At 41.5% G+C, this 21,356-nt stretch overlaps 1 protein-coding gene across 3 annotated transcripts in view; it reads left to right on the plus strand.

Annotated features, from left to right (window-relative positions):
• Nucleotides 1–21,356, plus strand: part of LOC109935870 (polycomb group protein ASXL1-like) — a 90,628-nt gene that overhangs the window by 33,358 nt on the left and 35,914 nt on the right. For 2 of the 3 annotated variants that reach the window (XM_048608132.1, XM_048608133.1), the window contains exons 4-6: nt 9,206–9,326; nt 10,030–10,136; nt 16,028–16,145. In XM_048608132.1, coding sequence (XP_048464089.1) covers nt 9,206–9,326; nt 10,030–10,136; nt 16,028–16,145 — 346 coding nt within the window. The remainder of the gene's footprint in view (nt 1–9,205; nt 9,327–10,029; nt 10,137–16,027; nt 16,146–21,356) is intronic. The other variant, XM_048608134.1, reaches the window with a different exon arrangement.

Here is a 21,356-nt window from a genome sequence, read left to right on the forward strand (position 1 = left end):
ATTTGTGTGGCGCAAATGTCACTTGCCACTTGTCAGCCCAAGTCTGGGTATTGTCCAGATCTTGTTGCATGTGAACATGGGCTGCTTCAGTATCTGAGGAGACACAAATGGTGCTGAACACTGTGAAATCATCGGTGACCATCCCCACTTCTGCCCTTATGATGGACGGAAGGTCATTGATGAAGCAGCTGAAGATGGTTGGGCCGAGGACACTACCCTGAGGAGCTCCTGCAGAGATGTCCTGGAGCCGAGATGATTGACCTCCCACAACCACAACCATCTTCCTATGTATCATCTTCCAACCACTGGAGCATATGCCCCCTGATACCCATTGATTCCAGTTTTGCTTGGGCTCCTTGATGCCACACTCAGTCGAATACAGCCTTGATGTCAATGGCTGAATTCAGCTCTTTTGTCCATGTTTGAACCAAGGCTGTAATGAGGTCTGGAGCTGAGTGGCCCTGGCGGAACCCAAACTGGGCGTCGCTGACAGATCATACAAATGGTATGAGTGGAGTGCCGACAGGCTGAATAACGCAGGTGATCAGGAGTAATGCATTTTGAAGGTTTAGTGTAGGAAGAAAATATACAGTAAATGGCAGAACCCGTGGTAGCATCAAAATACCTAAGTATACAGGTTCACAGTTGCCGGAAAGTGACAACATAAGTAGATAATGTGGTCAAATAGGTATATAGCATGCTTGCCTTTGTCAGTCAGAGCATAGAGTATAATAATTGACAAGTCATGTTGCAACTGTATAGAACTATAGTTAGGTAACTATTTGAAACATTATGTAAAGTTATGGTCACCACACTACCAGAAGGATGTGGAGGCTTTGGAGAGGGTACAGAAAAGGTTTACCAGAATTTGGTATGTTTTCACTTTAAAGTCAGAAACTGGTGGGTGACCTGATGGAAGTTTGCACAGTTATGAGAGGCATTGATAGAATGGATAGTTGGAATCTTTTTCTCAGGGCAGAATTTCAATTACTAGGGGACATAGATTTAAGGTAAAAGGAGGAAAGTATAAAGGAGATGTGAGAGGCAATTTTTTTTTTGGACAGCAGGTAGTCAGTGCCTGGAACACACTGGCAGAAAGGTGGTTGAACGCAACACTTAGGAGGAATCTTAACAGAGATACGAATAGGCAGGGAATAGAAGGATCCTGACCGCAAGAGGCAAAACGTTTTTAGTTCAAAAAGGCATCATGCTTCATGAGCAAAGGGTGGGCCTATAGTCATGAGGGCTTAAAAAGTGAGATGTGATTTTATTGAAATGTATTTTGAAGGGACTTGAAAGGGGCAGATTTTTAAATTCAAAGATTTTTTTCATAATTGGTCATTCTCAGTGTTGTATTGTTGAATCCACTATATCATTCATAAACTTGACATTTAAGGTGTTCATCTAAGAGACCGTTAATGGTAATTAATTCATTCTTGTTCCATAATATGTAACAAATGGTATTTATGTTCTGAAGAGAATTTTAAAAAAAGTTTACAACTATTTATATAGCAATTGGATTGTGAAACTGCGTGTTAAACTCTGAACTCTTGCTGCAGTAATTCTGGCTTTAAATACTCTTGAGCAAATTCTCCTTGTATCCAGCATGCAGTTCCCTGTATATTGTATGTGTATAATGTATATCTTTTAAGATCTGTTAATTAAGAGAAAATGCAGTATGATTTTAGTGTGTTTGCTGGTGTTCATGCTCCATTTTTATTTGTTCAAACTATAATACCCAGAAATCGGGTGGCCTATTGGCTATACTTATTGGGCTAGTAACACAAAAGTTGTGAATTTGTTTATGAAACGCAAGACTCATTGGCAAGGACAATATCCCAAATTGCTGTTGAGAAGGTCGTAAGCTGCATTCCACATGATGCACGTCGACCCAGAGTGCTGCTATTAGATTCTTTGCTGAATTTTTTGTGACAATTTGAAAATCTGCTAGCGTCTGTCTTAGCCTCCACATAACCCACTACTTGATGCTAATATTCTTGCCAACCTGCTTTCAATGGTCTTAATGTTCATCTTCAAATCAGTGAAGAAGCAAATATGATTATAGTAATCAGTTAGATGGCTTAATGGGAATAACCATATTAAATTCTAATCTTGACCCAGTGTTGTCAATTCTAGTCTTGATACAGCGGCATCCCTTTTGTTGAACGCTCTTTGCTTTGATTGAATTGTTCTTCTCTGGGGTTGTTCAGACTGCCATCTGGTCCCTGTACTTCAAGTTCTGTCTACTGATAACCTAGAAGAAATAGAGGGTTCCCCTGTGGCAAGTCTGATGGACAGGAGGATTATTCAGGAGTCTTCAGGATTTCATCTTGGTTGCTGAAAATGAGGAAATTTTTGAAGACCTGGAAGCTTCTAGACATCGAGACCCTAAGTTATCAATTCTAGCTCTTAAGACTGATGATCCTGATTGCAGGAAAATGACAACATGACCTGTGAGCCAACAAAAGTAAACCATGTGAAGCTACATCATATGCAATTTTATTTGCTGTTTGAATTTTATATATAGATGGAAGGATGTCAGTGTAGAGAAGTGCTGTGATGTTGATAACTAACGTAAACTATCCAAATCCTGAGGAAAAATTGAAGAAATGTTGCTTTTTAATTAGGAAAAGAGCTGTTCATGATATAAAAATAATGTTTTTCTTGATTATTGAGATGTTCTTCATCCAAAGAATGACCTTGAAATGGCACGGTGGCACAGTGGTTAGCACTGCTGCCTCACAGCGCCAGGGACTCAGGTTTGATTCCAGCCTCGGGCGACTGTCTGTGTGGAGTTTGCTCATTCTCCCCGTGTCTGTGTGGGTTTCCTCCGGGTGCTCCGGTTTCCTCCCACAGTCCAAAGATGTGCAGGTTAGGGTGGATTGACCATGCAACATTGCCCGTAGTGTTCAGGGAGGTGTAGATTAGGTGGGTTATAGTGGGGTGGGTCTGGGTGGGATGCTGTGAGGTTCGGTGTGGACTTGTTGGGCCGAAGGGCCTGTTTCCACACTGATTTTATTTTATTCTATTCTGTGACCTTCAAAGTACCATAGCAAACCACCTGGAGTTATTTCTAGTACTACAGTGATTCTGTTGGGTTTCTGGATAAATAACTAAGCTAGGTTTTCATGTCTAAAATGACGTTGGGGAATTTTAAGTTTCAAAAAAAAAAGCAGACATTTTTGTTTGTAGCATGTAAGAAAGCATCTCCATGACCTTACGTAATGCCCTGCAGCTGATCTTCCTTCCTGTCACTCCGTGGACAAGGCACAAGAAATTGGTATGTATGCACGGTGGCCATGGAGGTTGCCTTCAATTTGATGCAACCTAATTTTCCTTTAGTTGTTTGTTTTTGTTTTGGTCTTTTTTATTTTTAAACCTTTTATCCTCCATCTGGAAGTTGTTCTGCTTTGAAGCATAACACATTGATTATTATGTTCTTATTATTCAGCTGCTGGATTGTAATTGGAAGTTAACTGATGGTCAAAATGTTGACTGTTCTCATAAATTGACAATTTGACCTATCAGGTCGGTACCATTGTATTTCTTTGTGGTACACCCAGTTTTACCCCACTCCCTTGCATCTCATGTCTTCTGTATTGTCATTTTATTTATAAGAAAATAACCCCACTTTACGGGAATACGTGGATCTGATTCAGTAGTCCCTGTGTCAGAATTTTTCTTTTATTCCATCAGGTTCCACTTTTCACCACATTCGTTTTATTTTAGAAACAAGGACAAAGAGCAATACAGTGTAGGAACAGGCCCTTTAGCCCTCCAAGCCTGTGCCGACACATTTTGCTGTTCCACACTAAAACTGTCTTCAAATACAGGATCCGTATCCCTCTATTCCCTTCCTATTCGTGTATTCATTCAGGTGCTTCTTCAATGCTGCTGTTGTGTCTGGTTCCATCACCACTTCTGGCAGTGCTTTCCAGCCCCTCACCATCCTTTGTGTGAAAAACTTGCACATCTCTTAAACTTCCACCCCTGCACCTTGAACCTATATCCCCTAGTGACTGACCCCTCTACCCTGAGAAGAAGCCTCATACTTTCCACTCTATACATGCCATTCACAATCTTATCAACTTCTATCAGGCCACCCCTCAACCTCCTGCATTCCAGTGAAAACAAACACAGTGCCCTGTATTAGGCAACATGCAAGTAAACCTTTTCTCTACCCTCTTCAAAGCATCTACATTCTTCTGGTAGTGTAGTGACCAGAACTGTATGCAATATTCCAAGTGTGGCCTAACTAAAGTTCTATAAAGCTGCAGTATAACTTGCCTATCCTTGTACTTCATGCCCCTTCCAATGAAAGCAAGCATGCCATAGGCCTTTTTCACTACCTTATCCACCTGCGCTGTCACCTTCAATGATCTGTGGACTGTACATCCAGATCCCTCTGCATATCAGTACTCCTGAGGGTTCTGCCATTCACTGTATAATTTCCACCTGTACCTGACCTTCTGAAATGCATCACCTCACATTTGTTTGGATTAAACTCCATGTGCCATTTTTCTGCCCATGCCTCCAACTGATCTATATCTTACTGAACGTCTGACAACCCTCCTCACTGTCCTCAACTTCGCCAACCTTTGTATCATTTGCAGACTTAGTAATTACACCAGCTAGGTTTTCCTCCAAATTATTTATGTAGACCACAAACAGCAGAGGTCCCAGTACTGATCCCTGTGGAACACTATTAGTCATAAACCTCCATTCTGAAAAGCATCCTTCCACTGCTACCCTCTATCTCCTATGACTAAGCCAGTTCTGTATCCATCTTGCTAGCTCATCCCAATACCATGTGACTTTCCCTTATACCAGTCTGCCATGTAGAACCTTGTAAAAGGCTTCACTGAAGTCCACGTAGACGACATCAACGGCTTTTCCCTCATCAACCATCTTCGTCACCACCTCAAAAAACACGATCAAGTTAGTGAGGCATAACCTTCCCTGCACGAAACCATGCTGTTTATTGTTAATAAGTCCATTCATTTCTAAATGCACATATATCTTGTCCCTGAGAATCTTTTCCAAAAATTTCCCTACCACTGATGTGACGCTCACAGGTCTGTAATTTCCGGATTATCACTGCTATCCCTTTTTAACCAATGGAATTACTTTGGCTATTCTCCAGTCCTCTGGGACATCACCTGTGGCCAAAGAGGAGGCAAAAATGTCAGTCAGTGCTCCAGAAATTTGTTACCTTGCCTCCCTCAGTATTCTGGGATATATCACACCAGGACCTGGAGACCTACCTACCTTAATACTTTTTAAGACCCACAACACCTCTTCCTTTTTAATAGGAACTTGACTAAGAAATTTGACATTCCCTTCCCAGAGATCATCCTTCACCAATTCCTTCCTTCTCTTTGGTGAATACCAACATAAAGTATTCATTTCGGACCTCACCTACCTCTTCTGGCTCCACACATAGATTCCCTCCTTTATCCTTGAGTGGATCAACCCTTTCCCTGGCTCCCTCCTTGCTTTTTATATATGTTTTCCATAATTCTGTTTTGCTAATGACTTCTCATGACCCTTTTTAGCCCTTCTAATTCCTTGTTTTAAGTTCTTTGCTACTTTCCTTAAATGCTTCAAGGTCTTCATTAGTTCGCATCCTCCTAAACCTTTTGTCAGTTTCTTTTATCTTTTTGACCAAGATCATAACATCCCTGGTCATGCAAGGTTCACAGAACTTGCCATACCTATCCTTCAATCTCGCAGGAACGGGCCACTCCTGAACTCTTATCAACTGCTGTTTGAATTACTCCCACGTAACTGATGTAGATTTATCCTCAAACAGCCACCTCCAATCAAAATTCTGCCTAATATTGTTGTAGGTCACCTTGCCCCAATTTAACAAATTCACCCAAGGACTGCTGCTGTCCCTATCCATGAGTACCTTAAAACTCACAGTATCATTGTCACTACTCCCGAAATGCTCCCCCACTGACTTCGCTTACTTGGCTGGGCTCATTTCCCAAAATCAGGTCTGGTATAACCCCTTCCCTGGTTGGACTGTTTACGTACTGTGTCAAGAAACCCTCCTGAATGGTCCTTACAAATTCTGTCCCATCTAAGCTCCTAGCTGAAGCGAGACCCAATCAATATAGGGGAAGTTAAAATTGTCCACCACAACAGCACTGTTGTTTTTATATCTTTGCAAAATCTGCCTACATACTCTCTCCTCTATCTCCCACTGGCTGTTGGGAGGCCTATAGTATACCCCCCAGCATGGTGATTTCACCTTTTCTATTCCTGACTTCTAGCCATATTGCCACCCCACATGAGTCGTCTGATGTATCCTCCGTCCGTACAGCAGTGACATACTCCTTTACCAGTAATTCAACTCCCCACCCATTTTGCATCTCCTTCTGTCACACCTGAAACATCTAAATCCCTGGGACATTCAGCTGCCAGTCCTGTCCCTCTTTCAGCCAAGTGTCTCTAATTGTAATAATGCCATAGTTCCAAGTACTAACCAAAGCTCTGAGTTCATCTACCTTACCGATTAAACTTATTGCATTGAAATACATGTATTTCTGATCACCTCCCCTGTTCTTTTCAGTGACGTTTCCCTGATTGTTCTTGTTCTTCTTCGTCATGTTTGCCTTGGTTTCTACCACTTCCTCAATTTCTGCATCATGTTCTTAATTGTGTGTCCTTTAGTTGACCTGTCACTGACCAGTGATGAGTTTGTTGCTGTTTACCATACAGTACAGCCTTTCATCTGAAGATCACAACATGTCACCCATGCTATTTACACTTCAGGTAAAAGAAAGCCATAATTTTATCTAGTCTCTCTTCATAATGGGAATAATTTCTAACACCACCTTAGCAACAGTGAGGAGAATGTGCTCTTACAAAGCACATTTATTGTAGAAAATGTAATAACACTAGCGTCTTCAAAAATGAACACTGACAATCTATTAGGAGTGTTATCTCAAGCATGGGCAACCAAGTGAAATTTAAAGGTGGTGTTGAAAGAAACTATTTGAATATTTGACCTTTTCCTTTGCTTTTATATCCTTCTTGATCTTGTTTGCCCAACATTGTGCATAGCATGTACATAATCTAACTAGGTTTCCTTTACAAGTTCTGTATTCTTCCTTCAGTTTGTGAAGAAAATGTCGTTCTGCGAACAATAACTCTATGAATCAATTAAATAATAAGTGATGAAGGCAAATAATTACATAATATTTTGCTATTATGTGCAAATCACTACTCTTTTAAAAAGTGTTTTAATGGGTTTTGAGGTGAAAAGTTGAGCATATAATATCGTAGTAAATTTCTTACCATTGTTCACTATTTAGCTTTGCCTTTATTTATGTGCTTTGTGGCTAGATTGGATCTTGTTTTCTAGACAGATTAGTAGTCTTCTGAAACTACAATGACTTCACAATTTTGCAGTTATGCCACAAAATATCAGCACTGCATCTCTGGTGATTTCAAATCAATGCTGTACCTGTTTTGAAGAGTTGCAGGGCTTGGGGACCGTTTTGCAGAACACCTGCGCTCGGTTCGCACTAAACAACTGCACCTCCCAGTTGCGAACCATTTCAACTCCCCCTCCCATTCCTCAGACGACATGTCCATCCTGGGCCTCCTGCAGTGCCACAACGATGCCACCCGAAGGTTGCAGGAACAGCAACTCTCATTCTGCTTGGGAACCCTGCAGCCCAATGGTATCAATGTGGATTTCACAAGCTTCAAAATCTCCCCTCCCCCTACCGCATCCCAAAACCAGCCCAGCTCATCCCTGCCTCCCTAACCTGTCCTTCCTCCCACCTATCCCCTCCTCCCACCTGAAGCCCCACCCCCATCTCCTACCTACTAACCTCATCCTGCCCCCTTGACCTGTCCGTCCTCCCTGGACTGACCTATCTACTCCCTACCTCCCCACCTACACTCACCTTTACTGGCTCCATCCCTGCCTCTTTGACCTGTCTGTCTCCTCTCCACCTATCTTCTCCTGTATCCATCCTCTATCCGCCTCCCCCTCTCTCCCTATTTATTTCAGAACCCCTTCCCCTCCCCCATTTCTGATGAAGGGTCCAGGCCTGAAACGTCAGCCTTCCTGCTCCTCTGATGCTGCTTGGCCTGCTGTGTTCATCCAGCTCTATTATTGAAGAGTTGCATTTAGGTTTCATTCTTGCAACATGGCATTCTTGTATCTGTCCACTGAGTACTTTGTTGAAGGGTCACTGATTTGCAACATTTAACTCTGATTTTCCCTTTGCTGATGCTGCCTAATCCAAAATATTCATTTTTCCTTTTTAAATTACAAGTATCCACAGAATTGTTTTTATTTTGTCATTACATAATAAAGAATACTTGATATTGCTTGCATGAATAAAATTGAATATCTTGTGTAATTAGAATGGTAAACATTTAGAAGTTTTACAAGATTTTCTTTATAAATATGTGATAGATGCGTAACTTCTTTAGTTCTGTAACTTGAGTGGATCTCAAACATTGTTTTGAGGGGGAGCAAATCAATCAGCTTTTTAACAATATTAAATATGTCTGGCAAGAGATGTCTTATTTTCAGAACAATACACTGCTTAGGGTTTAACATATTGAATGTGCGAGTACAAATAGAGGACTTCCTTCTGATGCTAATGTGACTCGTATCTGTACTACCTTCCCTCCCTCTCCAAAACCATTGCTTGGTTGAGATGTAATCAGGCAGCAGGTTACCGTTCGATCTGTGTAACTAACCATCTTACAAGAGCTGCCTGGGTACCTTTTTGTACTGTTTATTTTGCTGTGTATAAAGAAAATTTTGAGTCTTTAATTTGTATATTGCTTCAGAAATGCAGCCAAAATTACAAGGAGATATTGCTTTTGTATGAACCTAATGGTTCAGAAGTGGAAGGAAATATAAGGTGTCATACTGCCATCTTTCACTTTCTTTTTATTCATGTATGGAATTTTTAAGAAATTGTCTGAAATGTGTACGTTTCATTCTTATTACAGAAATAATGGATACATGTTCATTTTAAACACTTTGCTGTGCTATTCAAAGCAGTTACGCTTTTTCTGCTGATATAACATTAGAAGTAAACCTTTTGGGAATAACTAACCTTTTTTTAATGCAGCATTTTGCTAATTTCCATCTTCAATAATTTATAGCTTGATTGTTTGTTTTTCAGTGAATAATTGTTTTTTTTAAAAAAAAATTGTATTCATTCAGAAAGATGCATTGTTATGGTCCAAAAACGTGCCCATTGGTGATGTTGAAGGTTATGATGATGGACCTGACTTGGAAAGCTGTGACTCTAATGAAACCAGTACCACGGGTGAGGAAAATGATGGTATGTGACGGTTAACATGTGAAATTCGTAGACGTTTTGTTTAAGGCTATAAATGCTCAAAACAGTAATTACGTCCGACTAATTGCATAACTTGAAATGAGTTTTTCTGCTGTGTAGTCCACAAGGTGTCTTCAGTTGGAAGGTTACCATAAGGGGATCAAGAGAAGCAGTCAGAAGAAATTCAGTTGTAATGAGGTTGTTGGAACTTGGAAAACTTTGCCGGAAGAGGCTGAGATGGGAACCATTTAACCTTTTTAAGGGAATGCATTACAGGGTTATGAGATAATAGGACTGTGAGCTGGTTTTATCATTTGAACAGTGGATTTACCTGGTGGTCTTCAACTTGTGCTGAAGAGTGATTGAAGCTCAAAAGCCTGAAAGAGAAATAAAAATATACAAGACATAAAAAGTTGGTGCATTTCTGGAGGCTTTCTGAACCTACAGAGGAGTTAGAATTTTTACACTAAAGAATGCATCTTTGTGAATTATCAAATTGCTTAAAATTCATCCGCAATAGATTTTTCATGCAAAGGAGCAAAGAAGCAAAGAAAGCTGAATTAGGTTTTAAAACAATGTGGAATAAATTGCTTTGAATTATAATTGCATCCACGAGTGCTAATGCCGTTACTAGTGAAATGCAGAATGTATGAAGAACAAAAGGAGGGTAGCAGTCTAAGCACTTAATTTTTCACTCCATAATTAGCATCACCGGTGTCTGATGAGAGTTCCTCAAATGCATCATGTTCCACTGATAATCAAGGCAAACAAGTGTCCCCTGGCAAACAGAACAGCCACAAAGCAACTCAGCAGGTAAGAGAGGCCGTGAGACAAATTGTAATGCAGTTGAAACTGTTCTTGAGCAATTTGTTTTCGGAAGTGTTCAAACTCTGTTCTTACTTAAAACCTTTTCAGATAGTAGTATCTGCTGTTTTTTCAATGTAAAATCTGTTGATGAATGATTACATTTCCATTTTTTAGTAATCTGGCACTGATCTTTCTGGTTTCATCCCCAGAGTCATGTTTCTTTAACAGTATTACATTTTAGTAGTATGTACAATTGGTACATAGCTGCCCTGCATCTAAAAGGGCTATGACAGTAACTGAAGAGCTGGCCTCTGTTTTTGTGTCAAATAACTATGAAGTTGATTTATTGTTTTTCCAAATGTAGAACTCCACAAGCTTACAGGTACTTTCTTGAATTTTTCGTCCTAAGGGATTATTTTATTCTTGGATAATATTTAACATGCATATTATTCAACTGGATTACCATCTAATTAAAGATGCTCCACAGTTGTAAATAAAAGAACGTAAATATAAATGAAAAATTATGAAATGTTTGTCTTCACCCATGAATGTCAGGGTTGCCATCTATGTTTCCCTCTAATTTATTTTTGCTGTGTGGATCTCTGAGATCTGTGCAAGACAGCAACCTCCACATGTGAACTTGCATGCGCTGGCATGCTGATCAGAATGCACAAGACCTCACAGCCACACAGCTTAGAGGGAACATTGGCTTGGTCATTACACTGAAATATACCTTGGATTGCTTTATACTATAATCCATAGGCAATAGTGATTGCAGGTTGTAACAGAAGATACATTTTTTAAAAAATTAATTCATACTTGATGTGAGCATTGTTGGAAAGGCCAACATTTATTGCTTATTCTTAGGTTGCTTTGAGAACAAGTGTCTTGAACCACTACAGTGTAAGGTCGAAATTGCTTTCCCATGTTGTTAGATGAAGAATTTCAGGACTTGGTTCTAGCACTGTCTTGAACAGTAAAATTATTGGAATAGGGCACTAAGTTGATCAATTGTTTTCTATTGGTTCAAAAATGAGGGATGTTAATTTTTCCAAGATTTAAGTATTATGCACTACCTGTGATCCAGGAGGCCCAAGTTCAAGTCCCACCTTCTTCAGAGGTTTTTTTTTTCTTTCTTCATTCATTCATGGGATGAGAGCATTGGTAGCAAGGCAGTATTTATTGTGCATCCCTAATTGCCAGCAGGGCAGTTAAGAGTCAACCATATTGCTGTGGTTCTGGAGCATGTAGGCCAGACCAGGTAAGAATGGTAGTTTACTTCCCTAAAGGATATTAGTGAACCAGATGGGTTTTTTTCCCTGGATATATGGTCATCATTACCTTCTTAATTCCAGATTTTTTATTGAATTCAGATCCTACCATCTACTGTGGTGGGATTTGAACCCGGGTCCCCAGAATATTATCTGGGTCTCTGAGTTAACAGTCCAGTGACAACACCACTAGGCCATCACCTCCCCTCCCCATGCGTAATAATATCTCTTAACAGGTTAATTAGAAAATTTAAAAAAAAACAAATATTAAACACTGCTGATACATAGATTTGCTGCAAAATTGGTTACGCATAAATTGATTGAATGTTAATGTAGTTGCTCTAAATTGTAAATCTACTTCATATGAAGTATCATTTAGTGGGGTAATTTACTCATTAAAGTCAACATGTCTATTAGGTTTTGGAAAGAGATTATGCCTATAGATTTTGCACATTTACGATAGAAGAATCTAGCTTTCTTAATATCGTGTATTTGGACATCCTGAAGTTATTTGTCGAAACATTTGCAGTAAGATGCAATGATTGTCTTAAGTATTTTTTCTGGATATTCCGTCATAAATTTAAAAAAAAATTAGCTGTTAGTTTCATGCATCTTTCCAGTTAGAACTATTTGGTTAGGCTTCTAATTGGAAAAATTAAGTAAATTGTGGATTAGTTGCAACACAGGTCATATTGCAAGTTGTTTGTATTGGCACTCTGGTCACACTTGCCTGCCCTTTCATGTTGCATGTAACAAAATCTATCCTAAGTTGTTTGGAATTGTTCTAGGTACAAAACAGCATCTTTACATATTTTTTACTGTGTTTTTATCTACATTGATGTATAGCAATCATAAGTTTCCAACTGTTGCCTCTGACTGGGGAGATATATATCCAGTTACCTAGTAGATTAAGTCCAGTAGTCAAGGACAGAACAACTAACATCTTTATTCCTCAAGTTGTCATCTTTCCTAGTCTGTTGCCAACTCACCCAAGTATGATGTAGCCTGATAAAGTGTATTTTCTGGTTATTCATTATATAACATGAAACATAATCATTGGCACAAGGCAATTAGGCAGAGTTCCTAATGCTTACCTGCAAACGCTGTGCTGCCAAATGTGGCAGCCAGAATCTTGGATGAGTAATCTTGCTCAGATATTTTAAAAAAAAACAAAGTAAACAGGTATCAAAGTGATAAAGTTTCCAAATTGGATTTTTGATCAAAAAGAATTGATCACTTGCTTGGCTCTCCAAGGTAAGAACTGCATCTTCCTTTTCTGATCTGATCCAGGAGAGGAGATCTAACCGAAGTACATAAGATGATAGGTGGACAATTATACTTGGTAGTGAGTGACTGCCGATGACAATAGGATGCTAAAAGGCTTGACAAAGTAGAAACTGAAAGAACTGCGGATGCTGTAAATCAGGAACAAAAACAAAGTTGCTGGAAAAGCTCAGCAGGTCTAACAGAATCTGTGAAGGAAAAAACAGAGTTAACGTTTCGGGTCCACTGACCCTTCATCAGTTCTAAGGGTCACCGGACCCGAAACATTAACTCTGTGAAAGAAAAAACAGATGCTGCGAGACCTGCTGAGCTTTTCCAGCAACTTTGTTTTTGTCCTTGACCAAGTAGGTGTAGTGAGGATGTTTCCTCTTGTGGGGCAACCCAGAATGAGAAGTTATAATTCTAGGATAAGGAATAGTAGATTTTTAAAACAGAAATGAGGAAAAATTTAATTCTGCCAAAGGGTTGTGAATCTGTGGAAGTCGCTAACTCGAGTGTGGTGGATGCCAGGACACTGAGTAAATTTAAGGAGCACATAGCCAGATTTTTAATTAGGAACAAGTGGAAGGTTTATGAGGAGTGGGCAGGAAAGTGGAATTGAAGCTGTGATGAGATCAGCTATGATTGTATTGAATGGTGGAGCAGTCTTGAGGCTGAATTGATGATATTGTCTGGTGCTTATGTGCTAATGACGCTCCACCAAGATGAATTAGAAATTGAGCTCTCTTGCCCACCTGCCTGCCAAAAGTGATTTTGCAAACCACTGAGTTATACCATGAACATTTTAAAGCCAGTTACTGATAGGCAGCCAGTTGTGCCTGTCAGTGATATTCCACATACTGAAAATTGATTTTTACAAGCCATTTTATGTACAACCAAATTCCACAGATAAATGGGAAGGAAATGACCAAGTAACTTTCAGGGAGCTATGTTTGAAATATTGGCCTCTATGTAGATTTTTAGTGATTTGTATAACTTTAGAAAAGCCTGCACACACACATCCTTTCTTGGATGTCCTCTCTTGCCCCTTTTTATACCCTTTTGTCATTTGAATTTCTCCTCTCTGTCATTTTATGGACCTAGTCTTCTGGTTGTTTTGCCTGTCCTTCTACGCTCTTCCCCCCCCCCCCCCACTCCGCCCACCCCGACCCCTGCCCCTTAACTTGAGGAAAGCTGTTTGTGTGATTTTTGCCCAGCTCAGATGACAAGTCACAGATCTGAAGTGTTAACTTTGTTTCTCTCACGACAAATGCAATTACACCTGTTGAGTGTTACTAGCATTTTCTGTTAATATATTGACAGAAGCTTTCCTTATTCTCTCGTTTCAATAAAACGCACACAATTAGTTCTAATTCATCTTGGTTCCGTCAGTTATTTGGAATAATTCTTCAGTTGTTGAAACTATACTGCAAAAGCAGCATACTTCCAACCAGTTGCTGTAAAAAAAACCAAAGGATTAATTCATATTTCCGTTCATCTTTGGATCAATGGATGAACTGAATCGTCTTATGAAAACCCTATGTTTTCACAATTTGTTTACATGAAAAGTTGATGGTGTAAGTGTAGCACTTGCAGTTGCGTTATTTCATTACTCAGCTGGCTGTAGGTGAGGCAAGAAATCGAGTTCTCCACTTGTAGTTCCATCTTTTCATGACCAGACCTGTAATTGAGGCTAGTATGAGACTGTTGACTATTATTAAAGATATTTGAAAATGCTGATTATTTTTTTTTTGTTTTGAGATGTTGAACCTCTTTGTCTTTGTGGACATTGTTCCATGTTGCTAAGGTTTAATCAGTGTTATTGGAAGGGGAATTTTCCCAGGGAGAGAGATCTTCTGCAAGTCTCCAGCGCATAAGTTTAAATCTGGCAACATAGTGAAAATGAAATGTGATTTCAAATGGAGGGATGTTGCATGAGCTGTGAACTTCAGGTAGCCAGGTCTTGGGTTGCATGTAACACATGATTGTCAACTCCTTTTTTACTTTGTGTAATGAGGGAAATTGTTGATTTTTTTTTCCATTGGTGCAGCATGCATGCATGTGTGGTTATTAGATTTTGTTCTTAGTGTGCTTATTTTCACTTTTTAGACAAACCTTTGTTTTGTTCCACTTTGTCTCACTGGTTGGCGATTTGTCGAAGTAGGGAATATAGTTGAAAAATTACATAGAACATAGAACATTACAGCGCAGTACAGGCCCTTCGGCCCTCGATGTTGCGCCGACCTGTGAAACCAATCTGAAGCCCATCTAACCTAAACTATTCCATTATCATCCATATGTTTATCCAATGACCATTTAAATGCCCTTAAAGTGGGCGAGTCTACTATTTTTGCAGGCAGGGCATTCCACGCCCTTACTAGTCTCTGAGTAAAGATTAGGGCAACGTAATCCAGGAGAGATGTGAGGAAGCACTTCTACCACACAAACGGTGGTAGAGGTTGGGAATTCTCTTCCACAAATGACAGCTGATGCGAGATCAGTGGTTAATTTTAATTCTGAGCTAGATAAATTTTTGCTAAGCAAAAGTATTAAGGCAAATGCACCAAAGGCATGTATATGGAGTTAGACTGCAGGTCAGCCATGATCTCATTGAACAGTGGAATAGGCTCAAGCGACTGAATGGCCTACTCCTGTTCCTATGGGAAATGCAGTAAAATCTAGCAATAGCATAGGTAGATCAATAATGGAACATGGATGCCCTTGCTATTAACACTGCAACATTAATGCAAACAACAGATCTGAAGTCATATCCTGCTTGTCCTGATACATTAGTGAAATGAGACTGACCAGTAAAGAGAATCTCCCTCCACTTTGGTCTGGAGTCCTCATTATGCTACCATGCATGCTAAAGTTGCAAGTTGGAGATCTAATGAGCAGAGTTGTGAGACTTAGTTTTGGCTTACTTGGTTCAGTGATTGCATTCTTGCCTCTGAGTCAGCATAGAATATGCAAAAGCCACTCCGGACCACTTCAGTGTATACCATCGACTGACTCATTCATGCAACACTGAGAGAATACTTTAAGATGAAACGTTAAATCAAGGCCTTACCTTTGACTGTAAGAGATTCTGTGACACTATTCAGAAAGAGTTAACCCAGTGTCCTGATTAACATTCATCCCTCTTCTAAAACACTTTGTCTACTCATCTGTTTAATGTCTGTTCAGTTATGATTTATTATAAATTGGCTGTCGGTCCTTACATTTTAACAGTGAGCATGCTTTGTTGCCTGTACAACTCCTTTTGAGACATTGTGCCTTTCACAGTCTCAAATCAAGATACTTCTTAGAACTTTGTATTTAAAATTTTATGCTAATTTTTTTATATATATGACATGTAAACAGCCTGTAAAGCAACAGCCAAAAAAGAAGATTGGAGTTCCGGTGATGATGAGCAAATCTATTCCAAGAGTTGTGTTGACACCACTGAAAGTAAATGGAGAACATGTGGAATCAGCTTCAGGTAAGATACAAAATGCTCAGTGCATACATTTGAATTGTTTTTCCATGTAATCCTTATTTTGCTTGGCAAATTCCTATGGGAAGAGTATTGATGCATTATAGAATTAAATGAGCAGAGTTGTAGCATAGAATTTTTAACTAGTGATAACCACAGCTACAAAAATAAAAATGAAATATAATGTTTGAAGTTAACCTGGAACTCTCCGTGTTGAACAACACTTTGAGGAAGCATTGAGGATGGCAAGGGCACAAAGGTGGGAAATTTCAGTGTCCACCACCAAGAGTGGCTTGGCAGCAGTACTACTGATCGAGCTGGTTGGTTCCTAAAGGACAGAGCTGCTAGATTGGGTCTACAGCAAATGGTGAGGGAACCAACAAGAGGCAAAAACTGCAGATGCATCTGTCCATGATTTTATCAATAAGAGTGACCACCGCACTGTCTTGTGGAGACAATGTTCCGCCTACATATTGAGAATAATCTCCATCATGTTTTATGACACTGTCACAGTGCTAAATGGGACAGACTTTTAAATAGATCTAGCAATTCAAGACTGGACGTTCCTGAGGCGCTGTGGGCCATCAACAGGAGCAGAATTTTATTCCACCACAATCTGCAACCTCCTGGCCCAACATATCCCCCACCAACTATTACCTCCAAGCCATCTTCACTTGAAAATGAGATGTCAACCTGTTGAAGCTATCAAGCAGGACTACCTACATGGTAAACAGCATAAGCAATCCCACAACCAACAGAACAGATCTAAACTCTGCAGTCCTGCCGCAACCAGTCATGAATGGTGATCGATGATTAAACAGCTCACTGGAGGAGGAGGCTCTGCAATATCCCCATCCTCCATGATGGAAGAGCCCAGCACATCAGTGCAAAAGATAAGGCTGAAGCATTCACAGTAATCTTCAGCCAGAAATGCCGAGTGGATGATCCACCTCGGTCTCCTCCATTAGTCCCCTGCATTACAGATACCAGTCTTCAGCCAATTCGATTCTCTCCACGTGCTATCAAGAAATGGTTGAAAACACTGGATACTGCAAAGACTATGGACGCTGACATCAATCTGGCAATAGTACTGAAGATTTGTGCTTCAGAACAGCCCCTCTCCGAACCAAACTCGTCCAGTATAGTTACAACACTGACATCTATTGATACTGTGGAAGATTACCCAGGTATATCCTGTAAATAAGAAAAACAGGACAAATCCAACCCAGCCAATTACCGGCCCATCAGTATACTCTCAATCATCAGTCAAGTGATGATAGGTGTCATCAATAGAGCTATCAGGCAGTAACTCCTCAGCAATTACCTGGTTAGTGATGCCCAGTTTGGGTACTACCAGGGCTACTCTGCTCCTGACCTCATTCCAGTCTTGGTTAAAACATGGACAAAAGAGCTGAATTCCAGAGTTGAGGTAAGAGTGACAGCCCTTGACATCAAGGCTGTTTTTGACCGAGTGAGGCATCAAGGAGCCCAAGCAATACTGGAATCGGTGGCTATCGGGCCATACTGTCCGCTGGTTGTAGTCATATCCAGCATATAGGAAGATGGTTCTGGTTGTTGGTCGTCAGTCGTCAGTCATCTCAGCTCCAGGACATCTTTGCAGGAGATCCTCAGGATAGTGCCTAGGTCCAACCATCTTAAGCTGCTTCATCCATGACTTTCCCTCCATCATAAGGACAGTAAGATGTTCACTGATGATTACTTAATGTTTGGCACTGTTCACAACTCTTCATACACTGAAGCAGTCCATTTACAAATACAACAAGATCTCGACAATATGCAGGCATGGGCTGACAAGTAGCAAGTGCTGTTTGTGCCACATAAATGCCGGGCTATGACATGGCCAATAAAAGACCACCTAATCACCGCCCCTTGACATTCAATGATGTTACCATCACTGAATGTCCCACTATTGAAATTCTGAAGGTCACTATTGACCAGAAACTTAACTGGACTCACCACAAACACGACTACAAAAGCAGGTCAGAGGCTAGGAAACTGCGGTGAGGAAATCACTTGCTGACTCCCCAAAGCCTATTCATCATCTACAAGGCGCAAAACAGACATATAATGGAATACTCCCCACTTCCTGTATGGGTGCAGCTCCAACGATACTCGAGAAGCTTGATACAATCCAATGAAAAAGCAGTCCACTTGACTGGCATGACATTCACAAACATCCATCTACCAATTCATCACAAACATCTACCACCAACACTCAACAACAGCAGCAGCAGTGTTTACTATTTATAAGATGCGCTGCAGAAATTCATCAAAAATCTTCAGACAGCACCTTCCAAGCCCGCGACCATTTTCATTTAGAAAGACCAGGGCAGAAGAGAATATAGGAACATCATCAGCTGCAAGTTCTCCTCCAAGTCACTCACCGACCTGACGTGGAAATATATCGCCGTTCTTTTACTGACGCTGGGTCAAAATCCTGGAATTCCCTCCCTAATAGCATTGTGGGTCAACCCACAGCAGGAGGAATGCAGCGGTTCAAGAAGGCAGCTCACCACTATCTTCTCAAGGGCAACCAGGGATGGGCAAGAAATGCTGGCCAGTCAGTGTCGCCCAAATCCCACAAAGTGAATTTTATAAAGTATCATAACTCTCAAGTTCTCTGTTTCTTTTAGAGATTCCTGCTATTTTCCAAGGGACGAGATTTATTTGGAGTCCTTCCACTAGAATCCAGCTAGGGGATCCTTCAGCTGTACTGAAGTGCCTCACATTTGAGACCACCTCAGCTCCAGCACAGGCCTCACTTTTTTGCAAAGTTACTCAATGTCATAAGACAGCCTCGATGTCTGATAACCCTTCGCTTCTGGTACACAGCTCCTGACTGATTGCTCTCACTTCTTCTCAAAGCTGTTTTCTCTGAGAAAATGCACAGGTAAAACCAAACCAAAAAAACAAACTTGTTGCAATCTAACCCCATGGGACCACCACCACCTGCATGTTCCTGTCCAGGTGCACACCATCTTGACTTGGAACTGTATTGCCATTCTTTCATTGTTACGGTTTCAGAATCCTGAAACAACTTTCCTAATCATATGGTGGGGCTCCCTACACCACAGAGACTACAGTGGCTCAAGAAAGCAGCTCTAAGATTGTCCAGAGCAGTTGAACAAATTAAAACAAATGTATCTTTCAAACCTGCAGCCTACCACCTGAAAGGGAAATGGATGTACAGGAAAAGTACCACCTCCCAAGCTATCTTCAAACCCACCATACTGATTCGGAGCTTGCTGTTCCTTTGTTGCTTGGTCAAAACCCTGTAACTCATCTTTACAGCAGTAGTGGTAATGTTGTTGCATGAATAATCTAGAACCCCAGGCTCATGCACTGCGTTGTGGGTTTGAATCCCACCATGGCAGATGGTGAAATTTGATTTCGATGAAAAGAAACAAATCTGGAATGAAAAATTAGTCTAGTGGCAGCTGTGTAACCACTACTGATTGTTGTAAAATTCCACCAGAAGGAGGTCATCCATCCTTTAGTAAAAGGAGATTACTGTGGATGCTGGGTAGGGAAGGACTTGTTTACATAAACTAGCTAAAAGTCTATTTTACTTCGAGAAAGGAAACGCAACTCTTAAAAACATGTCTGTAATAGTGTAAGAGATAGTAGGAACTGCAGATGCTGGAGAATCCGAGACAACAAGGTGCAGGGCTGGATGAACACAGCAGGCCAAGCAGCATCATAGGAGCAGAAAGGCTGACGTTTCGGGCCTAGACCCTTCATCAGAAAAGGGGGAGGGGAAGTGGGTTGTGAAATAAATAGGGAGAGAGTGGGAGGCGGATAGAAGAGGATAGAGGAGAGGATAGGTGGAGAGGAAACAAACAGGTCGAAGAGGCAGGGATGGAGCCAGTAAAGGTGAGTGTAGGTGGGGAGTTAGGAAGGGGATAGGTCAGTCCAGGGAGGACGGACAGGTCAAGGGGGCGGGATGAGGTTGGTCGGTAGGAGATGGAGGTGCGGCTTGAGGTGGGAGGAGGGGATAGGTGGGAGGAAGAACAGGTTAGGGAGGCAGGGACGAGCTGGACTGGTTTTGGGATGCGGTAGGGGGAGGGGAGATTTTGAAACTTGTGAAATCCACATTGATACCATTGGGCTGCAGGGTTCCCAAGCGGAATATGAGTTGCTGTTCCTGCAACCTTCGGGTGGCATCGTTGTGGCACTGCAGGAGGCCCAGGATGGACATGTCGTCTGAGGAATGGGAGGGGGAGTTGAAATGCTTCGCGACTGGGAGGTGCAGTTGTTTGTTGCGAACCGAGCGTAGGTGTTCTGCAAAGCGGTCCCCGAGTCTCCGCTTGCTTTCCCCGATGTAGAGGAAGCCACACCGGGTACAGCGGATGCAGTATACCACATTGGCAGATGTGCAGGTGAACATCTGCTTAATGTGGAAAGTCTTCTTGGGGCCTGGGATGGGGGTGAGGGAGGAGGTATGGGGGCAGTTGTAGCACTTCCTGTGGTTTCAGGAAAAAGTGCTGGGTGTGGTACCCTCATCCGCTTAGCCGAACTCGTCCTCACACTCAACAACTTCTCTTTCAATTCCTCCCACTTCCTACAGACAAAGGGGGTAGCCATGGGTACCCGCATGGGCCCAAGCTACGCCTGCCTCTTTGTAGGTTAAGTGGAACAATCCCTCTTCCGTACCTACACCGGCCCTAAACCCCACCTCTTCCTCCGTTACATTGATGACTGTATCGGCGCCGCCTCGTGCTCCCACGAGGAGCTCGAACAGTTCATACACTTCACTAACACCTTCCACCCCAACCTTAAGTTTACCTGGACCATCTCTAACACCTCTCTCCCCTTCCTGGACCTCTCTGTCTCCATATCGGGCAACCACCTGGAAACCGATATTCATTTCAAGCCCACCGACTCCCACAGCTTCCTAGAATACTCCTCCTCCCACCCACCTTCCTGCAAAAATGCTATCCCCTATTCCCAATTCCTTCGCCTCCGCCGCATCTGCTCCCAGGATGAGGCATTCCACTCCCGTACATCTCAGTTGTCCTCGTTTTTCAAGGACCGTAACTTCCCCTCCTCGGTGGTCGAGAACGCCCTCAACCGTGTCTCCCACATCTCCCGCACCTCATCCCTCACACCCCGTCCACGCAATAAAAACCAAAAAAGAATCCCCCTCGTCCTCAGGTACCACCCCACCAACCTCCGGATCCAACGCATCATCCTCCG

This window comes from Rhincodon typus, chromosome 19, assembly GCF_021869965.1.
Source record: "Rhincodon typus isolate 14 chromosome 19, sRhiTyp1.1, whole genome shotgun sequence".
NCBI classification, from domain to species: Eukaryota; Metazoa; Chordata; class Chondrichthyes; order Orectolobiformes; family Rhincodontidae; genus Rhincodon; species Rhincodon typus.